Below are 22,274 nucleotides of genomic sequence, written 5' to 3' on the forward strand. Positions count from 1 at the left end.
GTGTGTGTGTGTGTGTGCGCGCATGTGTATTCCAAAGTTCAACTCACCGTGCCAGAATTGACATATTTCTTCTTTTTCATCTTCTTCTTTGGATTCACCACCTACAAACCAGGATGGAGAAGCCGTTCAGGAGCCAAGTTGAAATACACTCACAAAGGACGTCCAGGCGAGAACACAATAAATTTGTTATTCGGTGTAATATTTCTCCAAAAAGAAATACATGGGCGATTTATCATGAAATTACTGAAGCCCTGAACAGCAAGTTCTGAAAAACACATTGCTATGTAGTTAGTGAATTCCATTAGAGCAACTTAGGGTCTGGAAAATATGGAAATATAATATTCAATCGATAAATAGTCAACAGTCGAAATAACAAGATCTCAAAATAAGGAGGATTCATAAAAATTAATCTTGAAATAACGAATTATTAAGTCAAAAATAATGACACACCACTTGTAGTTCATGGCTTCTGTATGAAATCCCTTCTATCTGTAGAAAATGTAGCTAGGATGTAAAACCGGACATTTCCCCACAGTTCGGGTAAATGTGGTGTCACATGGAATTATTCAGTCATAAGCTAGCAGAATTACAGTGAGACAATGAATAATCTGTGTGCAATTTTCTTCCTCTATCTATCCCCACTTTAACCACTTTGTTTTCCTATCTCAGCGCCCTGTCCCTATTTCACATACAGGATCACATAATGAAAGGAGCTCAGGGAAGCTGTGCACAACGCTTCTGACTCCATATATACACTGGTATGGTGGGAGAGATAGTTAGGGCAATAGTGGCCAGGTCATCCATATTATTGACAATTTAGCAAGATGGATGTGGCAGAGACTGGTGTCTGCAGATGCACAAAGAGCGATAGAGGTAAAATGCTGATATCCACACAAAGCTAAAAAGCAGAGTGGGACCGGCCACCTGCTAGCTTTTTACATCCAGGATCCAAGGAGAAAATATCACTAATGCACAGTGTTTCTTTAAACACTGAAAGAAATCAATGATTAAAATGGGCTCTTTTATGCTTAAATCAAAGTCTGTCTGACTTCTTAATTACTTGTAATGTTCAGGAGCTTTACAAAAATGGAAAAGCAAAAAATATATGCAATACAATATTGTATTTGTATCTGTAACATTGTATCTGATCGGCTTTGACAAGGGCCAGATTGTGGTGGCTAGATGAGCGCGTCAGCGCAGCTCTAAAATGGCAGGTCTTGTGGGGTGTTCCTGGTATGCAGTGGTTAGTACGTGCCAAAAGTGGTCCAAGGAAGGACAACTGGTGAACCAGCGACAGGACCAGAGTGTGTGTGTGCAGCAAAACCACCTCTGGTGTTTATTGCCAAAAATCTATTTTGGTTTCATCTGACCATAGAACCCGATCCCATTTGAAGTTCCAGTAGTGTCTGGCCAACTGAAGACGCTTGTTTGTTTTGGATGAGAGTAGAGGCTTTTTTTTCTTGAAATGCTTCCAAACAACTTGTGGTAATGTAGGTGACTTCAGATTGTAGTTTCGGAGACTTTCTGACCCCAAGACCCAACTAACTTCTGCAATTCTCCAGCTGTGATCCTTGGAGACTTTTTGGACACTATCCTTTTTACAGTGGGTGGACATAATATAGACACACGTCCATTTCCAGTTGACTGGAACTTCTTAAGTATTTCCCTGATGGTGGAAATGGGCATTTTTAGAGCTTGTGCTATTTTCTTATAGACACTTCCCATTTTGTGAAGCTCAACATCCTTTTGCCGCACATCACAGCTGTATTCTTTGCTCTTACACATTGTTGTGAATGACTAAGGGAATCTACCTCATATTTATACCCCTGTGAAACAGGAAGTCATGGGTGAACAATTTCCTGTTCCTAGTCACCCAGGTGCACTAAAAAAAAAAAACTTAAAATAAACAACCAAAAGGTTGTTTGTTTATTTATTTATTTATTATTTAAAACCTACTTCACATATTTTTATGTAATATATATTTTATATATTTTAGTTGTGGCACACATATTTAACAAAGATATTTTTTGATAAACTTGTGTTGTGTTTGCAATTGTTTGATATCCGTGATAGCAGAGTATTTTTGTGAATTTTTTTAACAAAAGATCAAACAATAAAGACAATTTTTCACGGCCTTCATTGCTCATATTTAGAAAGGGTGCCAATATTAGTGGAGGGCATTGAGATATAGATAGATAGATACACAGATAGATAGATAGATATTTCAGAATTTCTGTTGTCAAAATTGCTATACAAATATAATTGAATTAATTATTGATGGGATGGTATGAGGCATTCGTAAAGGAGCTCACCTCATACACATTGAACTGGCTCTGACCTCGGGCTAGCTCTCGGTAGCTCGTGGTGAATTCGCCAATAAAATCGTGACTGAAAAATAAAAATGGTTCAGAATCCAAAATACATAGAATAGTAGGTGATCCCTTAGCATGCAAGATATCAAGCCATTTCTACTGCACTTGACTGTGCACTTTATTGTGTTTATATGAACAAATGAAAAGGTGACTAACCTTCCATCTCGATCCCAGTCATACACCTCGACCTTAATCGCTCTGAAAGATAGAACAATTGAGAAAACTAAAAAGCTACACAATACAATATAGTATGTGTTATTTAAAAAGAAGGTTTTGCATATGATGCAACTGAATCTGTAATCCTGTGTCAGGTGGTGAAGATGGTTGCAGGTTAACTTTTTTATTCTTCCAAAAGCAAGCAAAACCAAAACGATAAGCAGAGTCAAAGTCAACAAACAGACAGAAGCCACGCAATGTACAAACAACAATACTTGGGCAAGAGACAAAGACAGAAACCAGAAACATAGTCATAACCATAAACACAATAGCACTGAATCAAAAAGGCTTGATATCACCAGGTACATGACACTGAGCTTATACTTCGCAATGATCTTATATACTGTGTGGCTATAACTGTGCACAGATGTGTGTGATCACTAAGACCATGAATATGACAGCCATGTTTGTAGGCCAGAAGTTGTGGAAAGCAATGCCATTTATAGCATAGTCTTGACAAAAAGTGTGTGCTATAGGTACACCATCAGGCTGTTGCAGGTCTGCCACTGGCCTGCATATCAGAGATGATTCTGTACGTTCCTGCCAAATTTTGTGGTTTTATGTCTTTTATCAGCTTTTTTATGACAGAATCAGTAAATAAATAAATAAATAAATAAAAATCCAGACAAACGCAATCAGGCTCCAAGTCCTAGGTGCTCGGGCCCCTAAAATATTCACAGAAAGGAAGATTTGGATGTAAATGAGGCTATTCAATTAAAACAACACATTTCGACCTTGGCTGGTCATTGTGCTTACTCAGTAATTTTACTTTAATAAACAAAAAACTTGAAGGAAATATTATCATCAGCAGCATCTTTAATTGGCTTGTTGTATCACAGGGCCTCAATTAAGTGATCAGTCACATTCACACCAAAAGACAAGGGTGTAGGAAGTGGGGGGTCTTACATCCGTCAGTAAGTAGTTCTGCTCTGCAGACAAAACTGACAAGATTGTGGGGAAAGTGTGGCCACCTGTACATATTAATGAGGATAAAATGCACATTTCACTAAATAAGCTCATTAGTGTAAGCAAGACTCATACACTGTTTAAGAAAGCATCCTAGGGAATGAGTAACTAAGCTCATTTACATTACGTTTCATTTCAGGCCTTTCTGGTCACAGTTGATACAGAACACACTTGCAAGTCATTAAGATTGTTTACTAAAAACATTGCTAATTGTTGCATTCTGTTTTAAGGCAAAGTTGCTATGACTGCTAAAAAAAATGTCTGAAAAGATTTGGATGAGCTCTTCAGAAGTGCAAAAGCACTCAGCATTCTTAGTGAAATTGACTTGGCGTGCTTTGCTAGTGTCTTCAAAATGTTGTTGCTGTGTTAGCCTAATGAGAGTTGTTACATTTCTTGTGACCTCTGAACTCTATAACCATCACTAGCTGAATAAAATCAAACAAAATTGTTTTCCACCTACTTGGAGAATTCATGAAGTGTGATATCCCCCACCCCCCACCCCCCCCAAACACACACACACACACTTTCCACACTACTTTTATGGCAAGAACTGTCAAAACTTTTTCCCAACCATAACAGCAGCACATCACAAAATTGCAAATAGAGCAAGAAACAAGAAACATCACACAACAGTCGAGTAGAATGAAGCCAACCCCCCCCCCCCCCCCCCCCCCCATCCAGATGTGTAGGTGGCTACATCCTCTGCCGATTGTTATCTTCAAAGGTATTGAGTCAGCACCTTTTCAAAGCCTCAGTCACCTGAATGCCTTGTTTTCTGACACCAACAGGGAACTGTTGTCAAGACAATCCCCAAGGCAGCTGTCAATCAACAATCCCAGCAGATGAACAGAAATAGACAATGTTCTCAACCCATCTATCTCACAAGGAACAGAGGAAGGGAAGGAGGGAGGGGAAAATGAATGAAAAAGGGTGGGTGGGGTAAAGGCGTTGGAGGGGTGCCGGCATATTAAATATCAAGACCAGCGTTCTGACCTTAAACCAAAATAGTAGGATGAGCTTTGGACAATTGCAGGCATTAACACTAAGATACTAAGATAGCAGATTGTAAACACACACTTGTTCATTTCCAGCTGTGAGACTCTGTACAATAACTTCATTTTTGTTTAATGGATGTTAAAAATAAAACCAATTCAGCTGTTCATCTGAAGTCTGAGGAGGAAACAAGCTATATTTTAATGTCAATGTTTCCACTTAATCAAGACATAACTGAAAAAAAAAAAAAAAAACCATGGAGACACAAACGATGGTTCATGGATGATGATTTTAATCCTATTAGACTAGAAATAGCAGGTGCTGTTGCACCTTGACAGGTCTAATGACAGAAAAAAATTACAGTCCCATGACTATGTTAGTAAAAGGGGCCTCACTTACTCCCCCGTGATGCTATTTTTTCTTGGATCAGAGTGCACTCTTTTCCTGTTTTTGATGGCTTAGCTAGCTCTATTTCTAGAAAAAGTAGAATACATGCTGTCCTTGCCAATGCTGCACTTACTACTGACAACAGAGACCTGAGTGCTGTGAGTGGATGATGGAGCTCTGCTTGGTGTAGTGTGATAAAGAAAGGATATGTGGATGGATTTTGCTAAACATATCTCATCAGATTTTGGGTCATCAAGATGAGATTTGACTCTGCCTGGTATGTCTGATATCTTATCCCTGCTATGGATTTCCAACAGAGGAATATCCTGGTAATGTTTTACCAATTCTGTCTCCTACCTACATTTTCATTACCCTCAAAATGGTGTTGAATCGGGCCTTTGGAATTATTTTGCATATGAATAAATAAGTGTGAAGTTTCTTAAAAATGATCAGTTTCCCAAAAAGCAGTATAACATACACAGACACACGCACATACACCTTCCGGGTGTCCTGGCACACTGCTGCCAATTTACTGAAGCTTTAGTTTCAGATATGACACCAACACTAAGCTAACATCTGTCCTGCTTATTCCCACAGGCTTGTTGGTTTGCACTTCTCCATCTCACAAGCTCTCTCCTAAAACATTCTCTTTGTTCAACTATTTTATCAGCATGAGTGCGATGAGCTTTCCTAGAGATTGAATATTATGAAAAAGGCACCAAAGAGCACATCTTTACCCCAAATCATAAAACATTACCCAGCTCAACTTCTCAAAACTGTTCCTGGAGCCTTTTGGCCAAATTAGTGCTGAACTATCCAAAAAACGAGGTGTCAAACTGCTTTAGTTATAGTTATTAATCTAATGTGTGGTGAGAGCTAAAAAAGAAAACAATTCCGAAGTCCCTTGGTTCCCTCTTCTTAACTGCCAGATTCGTGTGTTAGTTTTAAGCCCAGTAATTCTTGCTCAAGCATACCAAAAAATGAGTGTGAGGTACAAGAAACAGGAGGTGAGAACAATACAACAGTACAGCATTATCGAAGAAAAAAAAAAAAAAAGGACAACAATAACAAACTGTTCACACTCCTGCATGAAGGCTGAGAATGTATTTCCAAACATCTCAGTGAGAAAATGATACAACTCTCAGCTTTAACACTACAAAATTTTAATTATATACAGGCAACAGCACTGAGACTTTATTTGAACTTGCTCCTGATGGGGCCAATAAATCATGATGATGCAGAGAAGCAGCAGTAGTGCCAGTCGTGACAAGAACCAACCACTGGAAATATTTGTCACACCTTTGAGTCCACTAAGTTGTCGCTTGGAGATTAGAAAGACATATACCCCTTCCCTTTTCCCCCAGAGTGATGACAGTGGAATGTTTCAACCAGATCCTGACAATGCAGCTGTCCAAGTTCACCTACCAATACCAATGAGACTGGGATTGGGACTTGTTACTGGTGCTGTGGGCATGCAGCTTCATTGTTCAGGAGTCTACAAGCTTCACTCCCCATAGAACGTTCAACTGGTGCCCCACTGGAGGCTGACGTCAATGAGGAGCCAGAGCTGGCATATGTTCAAGTGCTGTGCTGTCGCCTAGAGATTGGCAATGACCTGGCAAATGGATGTAAATATAGTGAATGTAGTCATATTTATCTAGTATTTCTTACTGTAAGATTACAATAAACCAAATCTAAGAATATTTAACCTATTTTTTTTTTTTAGAGAGAGATTTTTACTCATGTTAAGATTTAAATTTTTTTATTCTATTGGCACATAATTTCATCTTTTTAGAAATATAATACATATTTCTAAACTTTATTGCCAATATAATAAGACTATTTCAAACATGAAATTTGTTAACATGTCTAGAATTAGGTTTAATAATCTTATATTTAGTCTGCTGTAATCTTATAATAGGAAATACAAAATAAATTGGACTATATTCAAGATATTGTCCCTTCCTATACCTTGGCTCATCACTGCGGTTTTACTCTTACTTTTTGTAACCTTAATATGTATCTTTTGCTTGGAAATGTGGATATACAGGTGCATCTCAAAAAAATTGAATATCGTGGAAAAGTAAATTTTTTTCCGTAATTTAGTTAAAAAAGTGTAACTTTCATATATTTTAGATTCATTACACATAGAGTGAAATATTTCAAGCCTTTTTTTTTAAATCTTGAATGATGAATCTAAAATGATTACAGCTTACAATCCATGGAAATCAAAAATCCAATATCTCAAAATATTTCAATAAAGAATTTATAATACAGAAATGTCGACCTATGAAGAGCTCTAATCAGCTAATTTAACTCAAAACACCTGCAAAGGTTTCCTGAGTCTTTAATCACAACCACAATCATGGGGAAGATGAAAGTAAATGCTGCATTTCATTTGGAAATCAAGGTTCCAGAGTCTGGAGGAAGAGTGGAGAGGTCCAGTGTGAAGTTTCCACAGTCAGTGATGATTTGGGTTGCCATGTCATCTGCTGGTGTTGGTCCACTGTGTTTTCTCAAGTCGAGAGTCAATGCAGCGTCTACCAGGAGATTTTAGAGCACTTCATGCTTCCATCTGCTGACGAGCTTTATGGAGATATTGATTTCCTTTTCCAGCAGGACTTGGCACCTGCCCACAGCGCCACAACTACTAGTAACTGGTTTGCAGACCCTGGTGTTACTGTGCTTGATTGGCCAGCCGACTCGTCTGACCTGAACCCCATAGAGAATCTATGAGAGGCACCAGACCCAACAATACAGACGAGCTGAAGGCAGCTATCAAAGCAACCTGGGCTTCCAGAACACCTCAGCAGTGCCACAGGCTGATTGCCTCCATACCATGCCGCATTGATGCAGTAATTTATGCAAAAGGATTAAAACCCCGACTGAGTATTGAGTGCATAAATCAACATACTTTTCAGAAGGTCGACATTTCTGTATTATAAATTCTTTATTCTAATATTTTGAGTTACTGGATTTTTTATTTCCATGAGCTGTAAGCCATAATCATCAAGATTAAAACAAAAAAAAGGCTTGAAACATTTCACTTTATGTGTAATGAATCTAGAATATATGAAAGTTCCACTTTTTGAATTAAATTACAGGGAAAAAATGAACTTTTCCACAATATTCAAATTTTTTTAGATGCACCTGTACTGTAGTGCACAGTTTTAAGGCTCATAATGATAAAGAATTGTAATAACCTTTTAAAGAAAACCTTTAAAGGTAAATTACATGCACATTTCTAAGTTAAAGATGCATATTAAAGGTACAAAATATGTATCACTGAGTGTACAATCACAGTGACAAGGAAGGGTACAGATTAGTAGTGCTAAGTATGGCTGTTCCCTGTAGGAAATGGGGATTGACACCAGGGACCCGCTACTTGGTTTCTGGCATCAGCCATCTTCATATTGGGTGTCTTCTTGTTACCCTTTGTGTGTTCTCTTCCTGCCTGGATTCCCCTGTGTGTGTGCTACTGGAGTTCTGTGAATGCTTGCTTTGCCTCTGTTATAGGCGAGTGAGTTGCCTAATGACAGGAGAGTGTTTCAGAGTGTAATCATCGCTGACTCATAGTAATGCCACAATATGCGTCAGACAGGTGTCGCACACTGTAGCTCCTCTTGGCAGAAGCAAATAAATTTATCAATAAATATATTGATGGATGTTTAGGGTTTACTTGCATTTTTAATTCAATGCAGTGTAGGTAGTGTATACAACAAATAACGCCCATGTCAAACAAGTCCAAAATCTGTGTACCTGCCCAAGAATATCTTTTTTTCTTGCACAACCAAAAGAAGCCCAGTTGCATGGAAAAGCACCCATCTGGCAGCAATGCCTCTGATGCCACTGCGGTTGATGAGCAGCTCTCCAGAGATTAAAGGCCATACACTTGAAAGCTGTACAGGTTATTCAAGGCTTCACCTCGAGGAAACACCTCCATGTGGCACAGGGGTACAAGAATCTTACCGGTCATAATCCCCATTGCAGAGTGCTCTCACTGGGATGGTAAAAGACTGCCAAACTGGATTCAGGGTGTTCTTCACCACCTCCGTCTTATGGCAGATGGTGAACCTTGACAGAGAAAAGCAAGGTGACAAACCAGTAGAGGCGTTTTATTACTCAGAAATAAACCACAACGTATAGCAGGGGATCAGCCAGCTGCTGCATTTATCTTCAGAAGTCCACACCTAACAAGCCATATGGGAATGTGTTCATTAGTGTCTAATGATCGGTGAAGATGTTAAACAATGTAGCTGGAAGTTTCTTGTTGCTACATTAGTGCCAACTAACATCAGTATCATACTATATATTGGGTAGTAGTCTACCTGCTGAATACTGAATAGTATATTACCTCATTTCTTTAATTCTATAATACCTCATTTCTGTCATTCTAATTAGCTCTCATTAGCAGTGCTAACATTCCTTTTCCATGAATGACTCCATCAAATATGCCAGAGAATTAAAATAGCAGAGTCTCACTGTGATGTGTGCTGAAGAATTTCACAGTCTGGTATTAGACTTCATAATTTGACCAGTGCTAAATTAACTAAATAAAACGTATATATACAAACATATATAAAACGTACTCAATAAAATGTAAGCTTTGTGGAATGACACAGGAAAAAAGTATGAACACGCTAAGAAAAAGCAGTTCTCCAAAGCAAGGTAAGGCAAGGAACCAGCTGAAATCCGTAGGTAATTAGTAACAGTAATTAGTAATACCTCCTATCTGTGCAAATTGATATCAGCTGGGTTAGTAAACTGATCATCTATAAAAAAGACTTTAGTTACCAAGGTGTCACACAAGAAACATCTCATGATGGGTAAAAGCAAAGAGCTCTCCCCAGACCATTGCAACCTTATTGTTGCAAAACATATCGATGGAATGGAATACAGACGTAATTCAAAACTTCTAATCCTCTAGTAAGCACCATTGGGCACCATTATCCACAAATGGAAACAACATCACTCTATCATCAACTGGCCACACACAGGAGCTCCTCACAAGATTTCTGACCAGGGAGTCATAAGAATAGTCAGAAGGAGTAGCCCAAGAGCCAAGAACCACTCAGAAAGAGCTCCAGAAACACTTAGAGGCTGCAGGTACCATTGTCACAGAGAACACACTGCTCATGCTCACCCCGAAAGACTCCATTACTAAAGAAAAGGCATGTTGAAACTCATTTAAAGTTTGCTTCAACTCATTTGGACAAGCCTATGAAATACTGGGAGAGTGTAGTCTGGTCATACGAGAGCAAAATTGAATTTTTGGGCTACACACTATGTTTGAAGAAAAAATGGCACTGCACATCACTCTTAAAACACTATACCAACAGTGAAGTTTGGAGGTAGAAGCATCCTGGTGTGGGGCTGTTTTCCATCGCATGGTACTGGCAGACTTCATATAATTGAAGGAACAATGAATGGAGTCCTTTACCGGGAGATTCTTGATAAGAATCTGCTGACATCCACCATAATGATGTAGATGAGACATGGGTGGAGCTTCCAGCAGGACAACCATCCAAAGCGTACAGCAAAGGAAACTCTCAATTGGTTTCAGAGAAAAAAAATCAAGGTGTTAGAATGGCCAAGTCAATCACCTGACTTGAATCCAATTGAACAAGATTTAAAGACAATATGTTTAGAAGAATGGGCCAAAATCACACCTGAATACTGCGACCCATTAATTTTTTCATACAGGAAGCATCTTGAAGCTGTCATTACAAACAAAGGCTTCTCCACTAAGTATTAAATAAATTTCAGTTAGTGTGTTCAATACTTTTTTCCTGTGTCATTCCTCTTTATTACACATAACTTCATTTATGGACTTTAATGTTTTGATTTATTTATATGTGTGGATTTCTTGAGCTAACACCAAAGTCTGGTGAAAACTTCATGTCAATAGCCTCATTAGAAATATATTCACTGAAAAAAATGTTGATGCGTTAAATACTTATTTCCCCTGCTGTATGTAATTAAAATAATCAGAAAGTTTCTCAAAATGATGATGATGATGAATTCATATCTCCAGGGTAGCATTAGTTTCACATTAGATAGTACTATTCACACATTCAGACATCTGATCCCAACAGAATTTAGTAAAGATTAGTTGAAAATAAAGTCCTTACTTAGTAGAGTCTTTGAAAAGATTTTCATTAAAATTTCCATTGTTAGCATAATGAACTCTTATTTCAACACTCTTTTATTCATATCATATTTCGAAAAAGTTTTTAAAACAGCACAATTTATCCCACTGCACACACAAATTAGCATGTGTTACTGTAGATCTTAGTTAATCACAGACTGAGTGTTTTTTTTTTCTCTCCTAATTTTAAGACTAAATTCTGTAAATGACAAAAATCTACTATAGTTCTGCAAATGATGGACTGCAGAAATGTGAGGTAAGAGTACACCATGATGGAGCCATGAAGTGCACTCAACTGGGTAATGTATAGGCTGGACAACATGGTTTGCTTCTTTCTGAAAAAGGACATCCATTACATGTGATGATCCAGTATATTTTGTGCTTCTCAGAATAAGAGCATTTTGGGCCAATAAGTTCAGAAGTGCCTCTGTGTGTTTTGGAGGTTTAGCATGTATTACGTGTCTGGGGGATGATATGAATAAATAAAGCATTAAATAAGGCATCACAAATAACTGGGCCTGGAGCATTTAAACATCATTTAAAATACTTAATTTCTGTGCTATTTTTAACACAAGAGCAAACTCACGTTCCATCTTCATTACTTCTGTAGAACACCATAAAGGGATCCGACTTCCCAAAGAAGTCCTTCTTGTCCAGCTTATTGGCACAAAACTGCATGGTTGCATTATCCTGGCAAAAAAAATACCAAAGTACATCTGAGCTGATGTTCATATGCATATTGTGTTCTCTGCATTTTAATGACTGCAACACAGGAGAAAAATGAAGCTATGGCCCTTTTGTGTAATCCCACCAGGAGAAAGCGAGCCTCATTATAGCGAACTTGATGTTTTCTCTGACATTCCACACAGTGAAAGAGTATAATGAAGTCTGCAGACAGACTTCACTCTAAAGCATGTCCTGTCTAAATGTTTGTACTGATTAGGATGTAAGTTGTATTAGAGAGGTTCTGTATATATGAAATATTATCCAGAGCAAAATTATGAGTTTGAAAACTAGTGATTTTTCCCCCATCATTCTGCATCATTTATTTCATCTATATAGTACAAACTTGTAGAAGTTTGCATATCACTAAATCAAAATGAAGAAGACAAAGAAATGTAATTTATGTCAAGACAATTTGCATGTTCAGAACTTTTAACAATAGACACTGTCACAAAGCATCTTTGTGGGAGATTTAGGCCCATAATTAGCAACCCAGAGGTGACGTTGGCGAGGAAAAACTCCCTGAGATGGCATTAGAAAATAACCTTGAGAGGAACCAGATTTCTTCTGGGTGACACCAGATCATGGGATTATAATGCATTTATCTTGCTCAATTGCATACTATAAAGTTAAACATTACTGAGTATACTTAAAGAAAGTTCAGTATGTGCATCATATTCTTGATTACTGTTGTTCTGCTTCACAAATGTTCCTTCATTATCACAACTGGACAAACAAACAGTGTTAACATTAATAGTGAACAACCACCAGCAATCCCTTTTGTGTCCTTTGAACAGATTTTGAATCTTGTAATACTGTATTTAATGATCCTTTAAAGAAAAGTCATGATCCAAAACATATAAGCTCACTGGTCAAGCTTGTTATAGGTAGTGTCATGGCTTGGGCTTGCAATCACTCCAACAGCGATTACTAAATGAACCAGACATCATGCTGATTTGAAAATAAAAGTGTCACTATGGTGAAAATTTATACGTGGAGATAGGCAAAATACTGCTAATCATGCCAGACAGCATGACGTATTTCTGAATGTAATTTGCACTTGTATGGTTTGAAAACATGGAGGCTGTTTCTTCGTCTTGGAAGCCTGCTCCTGCCAACAGTTTCATGCATGAGGCATTTTCTAGAAAACAGACCTCACTGGCTCACTGATGCTCCTTCTCTCTTCCCTCAATACGGTATCCCCAAGGACATGAGGCTGAAAACATTTCTTTGAGCCAGTCAACAGAAGAGTGACAAGCGCAGCAAAAGCCATCACACTGTTTCCTGTTTAAACTATAAGGGCCAAATTGATTACTGGTAAAATTGCTTGGGGGAGTGTGAGAAATCAAATTGTCCACCAATGATTTTTGTTTTTCTTCTTGCTTGCTATTAGTGTGTTTGTCTTCCTGGAAAGACATAATCAAAAACATCTGACATACCCTGGCTTGCCAGCTTTCCAGAACAATCTTCCTCTCACTGTGTTCTGTTAAAGGTTACCAATTGTACAGAGTCTTTTTTTTCTCAGTGTCTGGGTTTCAAGGACATTATTTATTTGAAATAATGTTTTCTTTTTATGAGCAATATGCTCTTGATAGTCCAAGCATAGACAACAAAAGAGTATGAGAAATCATCAAGAGATTTACCAGGAATATTACAATGAAATAAAAGCTACAGATGTTTTGATAGCACTTTGATTGAAGGGTACCTACGTTAGGTCTTCATAACAGAAGAAAAAAATTGCTTTTATAAAACAATGATGGATGATTAATGTTAGGCTAACGTTCATTTTTTGATGTAGTGATCTTTAAATGAAAGAGAGAAAAGAAAAGAACCAATCCTTACTGCATAATCATTATGGATAGACTGTTCTAGACCTTTGTATCTTTAATAATTCATGCTTATCTCAAAAGTTATTAGTTTGTTATTAGAAGGAAAACTATATTGGGCCATCAGAAGATGTTCATAAACATTGCTTTCATAAAGCAATGATGCTGTATTAAAAAGTGTCTCAATATTATGTCTGCTGCCTCTGTGGTAGACGAGTTGCTCTCAATGAGGTTCACCATCTGTACCCACCTGAGGAGATTCTGTGCAAGGTGTAGAGAGCCACTTGACGGTGTTCTCTGAGTGAACCTACATGTGGCAACATTTCAGTACCCATAAGACAAACTCTCCCAAGCAGAACCCTTTTCTTAGAAAAGCCTTGAATACCCAGCAAGCTAGCAACTGGTCCCTTCTCACTGAGACGAGCACATGTTTCTGTTTGTGGCATTCTGTAGACTAGTAACCCACTTTTCAATGAAGCTCCAACATACCTAGGGTAATTATAACAGCATCTGCCTTCATCAGTCCTAGCATTCCCAACAGAAGCCTGGCTCGATCTGATTGGCAAGCATAATAATGTTTGCCGCACTTTGACAGGTGAATTAAGTAAATTAATGGTGTGTCCTGTTTCAGTGTTAGAAAGTTTTTTTTCTGAGTTCATCACGAGACAGAGTGCTGTTATGTGTGCAAGGAGACTAGAAATGTTCCAAATGATTCTGGCCATGAGGGGAGACAATCTCTGGTACTACAGAGAGACCAAAGAGTAGAACTTTAAATGGAACGCCTGTAATAAGAAATACAAACCTTAAAAATCATATGTGTTCTGGGGCATTGGGAAAATCACACTAAGCATAGCACAGGTCTATTGGCATGAAGCAGTCCAGTGGCTGCATGGCTTGGACTACATCTGACAAGCTTAGCATAGGAAAGTCAAAAGTCAAATCTAGACTTGGACTGCATTATAAAAGATGAATGCAGCATTCATGAATGTGTAATGAACACCCAATGTAGGCACTCTTTTTACCATTAAAAGCTGGCACAAGTTAAGTCAGAATCATAGATAAAGGGTCCAAAACCACAGTAGAGAAATGAGCTAAGAAATGTGTAGAGATAGTGATTTATTGGCACAATCAGAGTCAAGGCTGTTGCATTGTACCACAGAGTATACTGCGGTTTGCCGTAAATGTTTTCATTCCTCTGCTTGAACATTTATCAGCTTTACTGTGATTACTTCAGCGCACAATGGGTAAATTGGGCAACTTTCTACGGTTACCACAAGTAAGTGGTCTTAGGGGAAGGCTAGAGTAAAGTCTGCTGCAGACTTGAAAACAAATTGGCAAGATTTTTGAATTCAGTAAATCTAGAAAACAAGTTTTTTTTTTTATTCTACCTCTGGATAAACCAATTCTGTATCATCTCTAGGTTTCCCCCTCAAAGCCATTTAGTAAATGTGTTTTCTCAAAGCACCACTGTAAGAGCGTTTTTTGACTGCTACTACAAATTATACAGTAGCTGTTAAGAGTAGAGCATGAACTGTGTCTTCTTAGCACAGTGGAGATTAGTGGGACAGGAACTGGCACATCTAATCAAACATCCTTAGAATACCAGGTCTGTTATCTGGGCTACATTTAGTCAGCATGGTGTTGCTGTTGTCTGGGTGGCTTGCAGACTGCAAATGACATGCTCCTGGTTTTTAATGATGCAGACTGGGTGTATTTTTATCAACAAATACAGACAAATTTTGTTGGCCAGAGTCCCTTGATGACATACTTTTTTAAATGCACAAACAGATACTATTATAGTGAGGTGCAATGCAATGCCACTATCGGTATCTGTTTGTTATCTGTATTTGCAATTAAACATGAAGTAGGCGTGGCCTAAACCAGAAAGGTTTCTTTTAAAATTAAATATGAACCGTGCCACTAGGCCCCTGGAAAAACTGGGAAACCCTGGGGAAGGGGGAGGACAGAGACTGAAATGGCTAATTTCACTAATTCCTAATTTCACAATTTCAACTGCGACCATGACCAGACATTTACTAAGGATGAATGAATGAATACTAAATGCATTTTGCATTGACTCACATTCATGATTAACATGAATGGCCTTTCTTTGTTCAGTAGGTTTCATATTTGACCACTCTAACACAGGAAAATCCCGTGTAGATTTAACACCCAGAGTGTTAAATTTACACCCTACAGTGTATATAAGTCCAATGGACACAAATGAACACTCTGGGTGTTAATTCAACAAGTGGGATTTTACTGTGAAGTAACCAAACATATACAAAAAAATGTATTTTGTCCAGCCTTTCGTAATTCAAAGGTCAAATTACCAATCACAAAAGCTTCCACAGCCCACAATAAGACAGACACAACCGAAGCACTGTATAAAATAAATAAATAAATAATTTTAAAAATACAATTACAGCTGTACACTGTAATACACACTGGTCCTCAGAAAAAATAGGCGTACCTAACCTGTAGTGGAGGAGCTGCTCATTCAGGTCTTCACAAAAAGGAGCCTGTATTATGTCTGTTACAAGTATTACATAAACAGCTAATCACAGTTACCGGAGGTAATCACAATTAAACAGTAGATTCCACAAACTTCTATTTATGTATATAGTATGTATAAAGTTAGTAAACACAATGGTTATTTGCAATAAGTTTCTTGATATAATCAAATTGATGCACATGTTATGATTAATCAACAATTATTTGTAACTAGAAATGGCATGATACTACTTTTAATTTTTTTTTTTAATACAACATTTTCAGCTTTAAAATGGACCATGTTTAATACTACAGGAAGAAATTCATAACTATGGGCATGATTTACAAAAAAGCCTGTTGTGGTGGTAAATCATTATGGCCCACTTAACATCACTTTCCATTACGTTACGCAACTCTGGCTAGATTTGTTGCAGAATAAGATCGGATTCATGCTTTTTTCCCCTCCGATATCCAATCTAGAATTTCCTGCTGACATCAGCCCAAAAGTGACATTGCATATGCCATCTTTGTTTGTAAGATTACAGAGTAGCAACTCGTTTACAGGTTCAACACATTCTATTTATTTGTTCATCTACTATATTACATAGCAGCAAATCCATTTTGGTGGGACTATATTGTGGTGGAAGAAATGGACTATATTAAAAACAGATATATGAATTGATGTTCACAGTTTCTTTAAGTTAGTTTCTTCCCTTACTTTGTACACTGATGCATAAAAGCAATATAACGCTCAAGATGTTTTATCACAAACAACATCATGGCTGTGATTTGGTTGCTGTCAAAAGCCACAGCAGAGGTCCATAGATTTTCATGTATTCATGATACTCTCTCGTGTGTTCTACAGTGGGGGAAATAAATATTGAACGCATCGACTTTTTGTTCAGTAAATATATTTCCAATAAGGCAAATCACATGAAATTTTCACCAGACATCAGTATTAACTCAAGAAATCTGTATATATATATATATATATATATATATATATATATATATATATATATATATATATATAAAGAATTCACAATAGTAAAGTCCATAAATAAAGTTATGTGTAATAAAGTTGAATAACACAGGAAAAAAGTATTGAACACGCTAAGAAAAAGCAGTTCTTCAAGGCAAGATAAGGCAAGATAAGGCAAGGAACCAGCTGAAATCCGTAAGTAATTATACCGCCTAGCTGTGCAAATTAATATCAGCTGGGTTAGTAAATTGATGGTCTATAAAAAGGCTTTTTGTTACCATGGTGTCATACAAGAAACATCTCACACAGTTTGGAGGTGGAAGTATCCTGGTGTGGGGCTGTTTTTCATCGCATGGTACTGGCAGACTTCATATAATTGAAGGAACGATGAATGGAGTGCTATACTGGGAGATTCTTGAGAAGAATCTGCTGACATCCACCATAATGATGAAGATGAGACAAGGGTGAACCTTCCAGCAGGACAACGATCCAAAGTATACAGCAAAGGAAACTCTCAATTGGTTCAGAGAAAAAAAATCAAGGTGTTAGAATGACCCACTCAATCACCTGACTCAAATCCAATTGAACAAGATTTAAAGACAATATGTTTAGAAGAATGGGCCAAAATCACACCTGAATACTGCAGGCAATTAATTTCTTCATACAGGAAGCGTCTTGAAGCCGTCATTACAAACAAAGGCTCCTCCACTAATAAGTCAGTTAATGTGTTCAATACATTTTTCCTCGGTCATTCCGCTTTATTACACATAACTTCATTTATGAACTTTAATGTTTGGATTTTTTGAGTTAATACCAAAGTCTGTTGAAAATTTCATGTGAATAGCCTCATTGGAAATATATTTAATGAAAAAACTGTTGACGTGTTCAATACTTATTTCCTCCATTGTATTTCTTAATCACATTTTAAAAGGTTTATATTCAAAGAATTAGAAAGTTCAATATGTATTTTTTCATACATAAATCTGTCTGATAAAGTCATATTTAGGGATTATTTTATAGGTAAAAAAAAAAGAGAGAGAGAGATGAAATATGATGCCACCCACCTCTCTCAGTACCTCATCCTCAGGTTGAAAATCCCTAACCTAAATCATGTAATTTGCACTTCACTATGTTCCGAAGGCTTATTAAAAAGTATGCCTCATCATCTCACATGGTGCAAAAGCAACAGAAACCTGACATTCCATCTCTTCCTCTAAATTTAGGCTGATCTGACCCACTGTAATGCACCCTGATCGTAGGAAATGCCATATTACTCTGCCAGATGTTAGTGAAAAATGGCATGGTCTTTGGGGCAAGAACCAGATCTGCTTCATCAGCAGTGCAGTGCGATCCATTCTTCTGAATATCAATGTTAACAGCATACCAAATAGGTCTGTGAAACAGCCCACAGGCTCAGTAAAAGGTATGATGCACTGCAGAATTTCAATAGGGGCAGGTAAAGTATCCCCAAGGGCCAGTTTCACTCTGATATATGTGCTGAATATACTTTATGAGAAATATTACTTTTAAGACCTTGATCCCATCTCACAAACCACAGCTGAAATCACCATTCAGCTTGACAAAGGTGACTGAATGATAGCGTTTGGCTCTGATTGATTAGCAGGCAGGGTGCACTTCATTCTTAATCAGTAAAATACCAGGTCTCTCTCAGGATATAGTCAACACAAGATGTTATCAGCTGCTACAGTTAAGCCTGTTCTGAGCCCTAGGATCTGCCACATGCAAGATTCAAATGGAGGCTATATAGCTGGAAAAGATCTAGACATCTCTCCAGCTGTGAAAAGGAAATCAATACTATCAGTGTTATCAGTGAGGCCTTTTGCCAACATGTAAGTCCCTTAAGCCTCAGCGTGGTGTGTGGTGAACTCAGATAATCATGCATCTCTCCGTACTGTAGATATCACACACAATAGAACATCTTTGACCAAGAAAGTGATAAATTCTCGCTCCAAGAGGCTTCAAAACAGTGTTACTATGAATGCTTTAATACACTGAAAAAGACACACTATTAACATCACATAAATATATATGAATAAAATTGGTTTCACTCTGCCCACGTTTGAAATTTTTTCCTACATTCTTTTGAATGTCCATGGAATAAAATAAAATATCACATGCCATGAGTGTACCTTCTACCATCATTTATACATTTGCATGTCCATGTAATACGAAGCAATGCAATAATATGAAATTAAAAATGATCTTATATGGCCACGGGCATTGTTTCAACTCATTTGCTGCTATTGTCAAGCAGCTGTTTGACGCCGTACACGACAGCGCTTCATGCTCACGCGTTCGCTGAGAGTAGGCTAATTGGTGAGAGGCAGGAATTTGGCCAATAATTGTTGCAAACCTTTTATAATCGACCAATTGGTGTGCGGGAAGGCGGAATTAGAGAGAGGGGTTAAAGCAATGCAAACATGTGCACACATGACGCAGTATTAGACCATAAGCACATCATAATGAAACTAAAGCCGAATCCCGAACATTTTCTCAAATTTAGAAATCCCGGCGGACGCTTTTTTTTACGGTCTGAAAAATAGGACATGTCCGGGAAAAGGAGGACGTGTGGTCACCTTACAATAATGGTGTTTGTACATTGTTACTGTACTTGAGTACTGTACTTTTTAATTGTTTACATTTTTACTACTTAATGATCATAGCAAACAATTTTCGATACCACAACTACTTGCTAATTGTATACCATGGTGCTCTTAAATTTTCAAATTTGAGCTGTTGATTAATTTTCTAGAACAGAAACTCTGACCATATTTCCAGCTACAAGGCAAATCACTGGTTTATATTAATGTACTTGTTCTAATATGTTGTTTATAATTATTTCTGTAGTAATTCCCTTTTTCACAGGGATATGTATGGCAGAAGCTCCACATAATAATTTTAAAAATAGATTTTTTTTTTAATGTTGACATTTAACAAATAAATAACAACTAATATTTGATTTGGCAAAGCTTTCTGTAAAGAGGTGTTTATTTAACATTTGTGGAAGGAGTCTCCAGTGCCAGCGCTTTGCGGTTACTCAGTATACTGCACGTTTTTGTCTTCTTAATTACAAGTGAGAGGGAAAAAAAGAGGAAATGTTTATAGCAGCTATAACTTAAGTGATAACAGTAGCTGTTCTACAACATTAAACACAAACTATAAATTAATAAAAAGGTATAATGTGTCCTTCATTAATTATTTAAAAAATTGGAATCACTGTCAAATGAGGACATGCTGTTATAGCAAGGGGTAATTCATCACACAACCCCATTGTTGAAACATTTTTAAAATTCAAATGAACAAGGACAATCTAATTTCATACACATACATTTAAAAATAAAGTTACAAACATTAAGCTGTCCCTAACCTTAACCTTAATCCATGGAACTTTTCATACAAACTGCATCATGTAAATTGTGTGAAAAAGGAAAAAATGACCTTACCTATAATTTCAGTTAAAATCATTTATGTTTTACTCCCACGTACTTGACTACATTGCAGAATAGACACTAAACTTCAACTAAAATTCTCATTACCTTAAGGATATTTTTTTTCCATGCCTAAACACTTCTACTGTGTTACAAGCGTCAATATTCAACAGTGCAGCAAAAGACATTGAACACAAATGTATAAACTTTCATGTAGAATATTTGGATAGCATTCTAGCTGATAACATCTATCCTTGCCTAAGGATACCACAAAAGAGGTTGTCTTGAGGGCTTGACAAATCAGACTTCACATTTATAAACACATTCCTGCAGCATTACCAAGGCTGATTATCATCCAGGGAGGTGCTTTGATCCTTCCTAACAGCAAAGTCTATACCCCTCTGAGCCACCTAAAGGAGTTTCAAATCTACACACACTCATTCTAGTGCAAAAATATGCTCATGCCCTCCCACACATACTGCATATACATATATATTCAGCTAGACCCTTTATCAGGAACATCCATCAGCATTATAAATTACATTCTCAAATACCAGTTCTAAGCTAAGTGCTAAGCCAAAGCTCATGCTACTAAAGCTCTCATTAGTATCAGATAGTTGTGTTTTATTTACTGTCAAATTCTCAAATCTGATTGGTCAGTTGTGATTAATTTTCTATAAAAGCAGTTCTGACAATAGTGCCGTAATTAAAATCACTGGTGTATATTATTGCTCTCTTTCTATGTTACCGTTTCTATAGTGACAACTCATTCTCAGGAGTCTGTATGTCATATGCTCAACATAATCCAAGACTAATAGTAAACGGATAATAAATGTGTCATTTAACATAGAAGAATGTCTTATTGTTACATATGGTGAGGACATGTTTATTTACCATTTTTTGAAAGAGTCTCAAGTGTCATCGGTTTGTAACAGTAAGTTTACAGACACCGAAAACTATGCACTGGCCAGTTTCTTCATAACACAACAAGCTATGCCTTTTGTCTTATTAACTTCAGGAGAGAGAAAAAAGAGGCTGGTGAGTTGTTTGGAACTTTCTCAACATTAAATGTTAATATAAATGCTTAAAAGGAGCTAAGATGTGTTGTTATTTCATTATAAGTTGTGTAAGGGGAATAAAACACTTTAGGATGTGCTGTTATTGGAAAATAATCAACTCTGGTGTGGTAACAGTAAGTCCTCTTCACATCGAGCCACATCTCAACACGCCATCACTAATTATTTTCCTATAACAGCATTGCCATGTTTTATTCCTTATATAACAGGTACCGGTGTTCCATTTCTAAACCCAATTACACTAGTGTCTTTCATGTGGATCTAACTGGGGGATGAATATTCTGTGTACCATTGAGGTTTCTATGCCACAGGTGAGGGATCAGGAGAAGCCGTATAACTAGTCGACGTGATTTGTTTGATAGCTCCTTGTTCCTAAGATGGACTGAGAGCTTTTGTGTGTAAAAGATGAGCAGTGCAGAGAATAAAAAACTACAAATGAGCTCGCTTATTGATCTACAAACCGGGCAGGCAGTAGAAATCCTTTTGATATTGTAATGTGTTTCAAAGGAATGATGTCCGGCGCCTGTCCTCATATCATAGAGCAGCTCAAAGAGAAACGGAGGCTTTAACCGCACCACTAACCTCTCTAAATAAATTTGTGATTTAATTTAGATTGTGATTGTTCTCAGAAGTAACATAATCG

General features: G+C 37.3%; 1 protein-coding gene and 1 long non-coding RNA gene across 2 annotated transcripts in view; one reads left to right on the top strand and one right to left on the bottom strand.

The window, feature by feature from the left end:
• Positions 1-22,274, bottom strand: part of cpne5b (copine Vb) — a 120,017-nt gene that overhangs the window by 32,215 nt on the left and 65,528 nt on the right. The window contains exons 8-12 of the mRNA XM_017496467.3: positions 11,669-11,772; positions 8,904-9,008; positions 2,529-2,570; positions 2,313-2,388; positions 48-101 (exon numbers count right to left, since the gene is read on the bottom strand). Of these exons, the coding sequence (XP_017351956.1) occupies positions 48-101; positions 2,313-2,388; positions 2,529-2,570; positions 8,904-9,008; positions 11,669-11,772 (381 nt within the window). The remainder of the gene's footprint in view (positions 1-47; positions 102-2,312; positions 2,389-2,528; positions 2,571-8,903; positions 9,009-11,668; positions 11,773-22,274) is intronic.
• LOC128628909 (uncharacterized) overlaps positions 1-22,274 on the top strand; it is a 52,443-nt gene that overhangs the window by 16,082 nt on the left and 14,087 nt on the right. The gene's annotated exons all lie outside the window — the stretch shown is intronic.

Source organism: Ictalurus punctatus, chromosome 21 (assembly GCF_001660625.3).
Source record: "Ictalurus punctatus breed USDA103 chromosome 21, Coco_2.0, whole genome shotgun sequence".
NCBI classification, from domain to species: domain Eukaryota; kingdom Metazoa; phylum Chordata; class Actinopteri; order Siluriformes; family Ictaluridae; genus Ictalurus; species Ictalurus punctatus.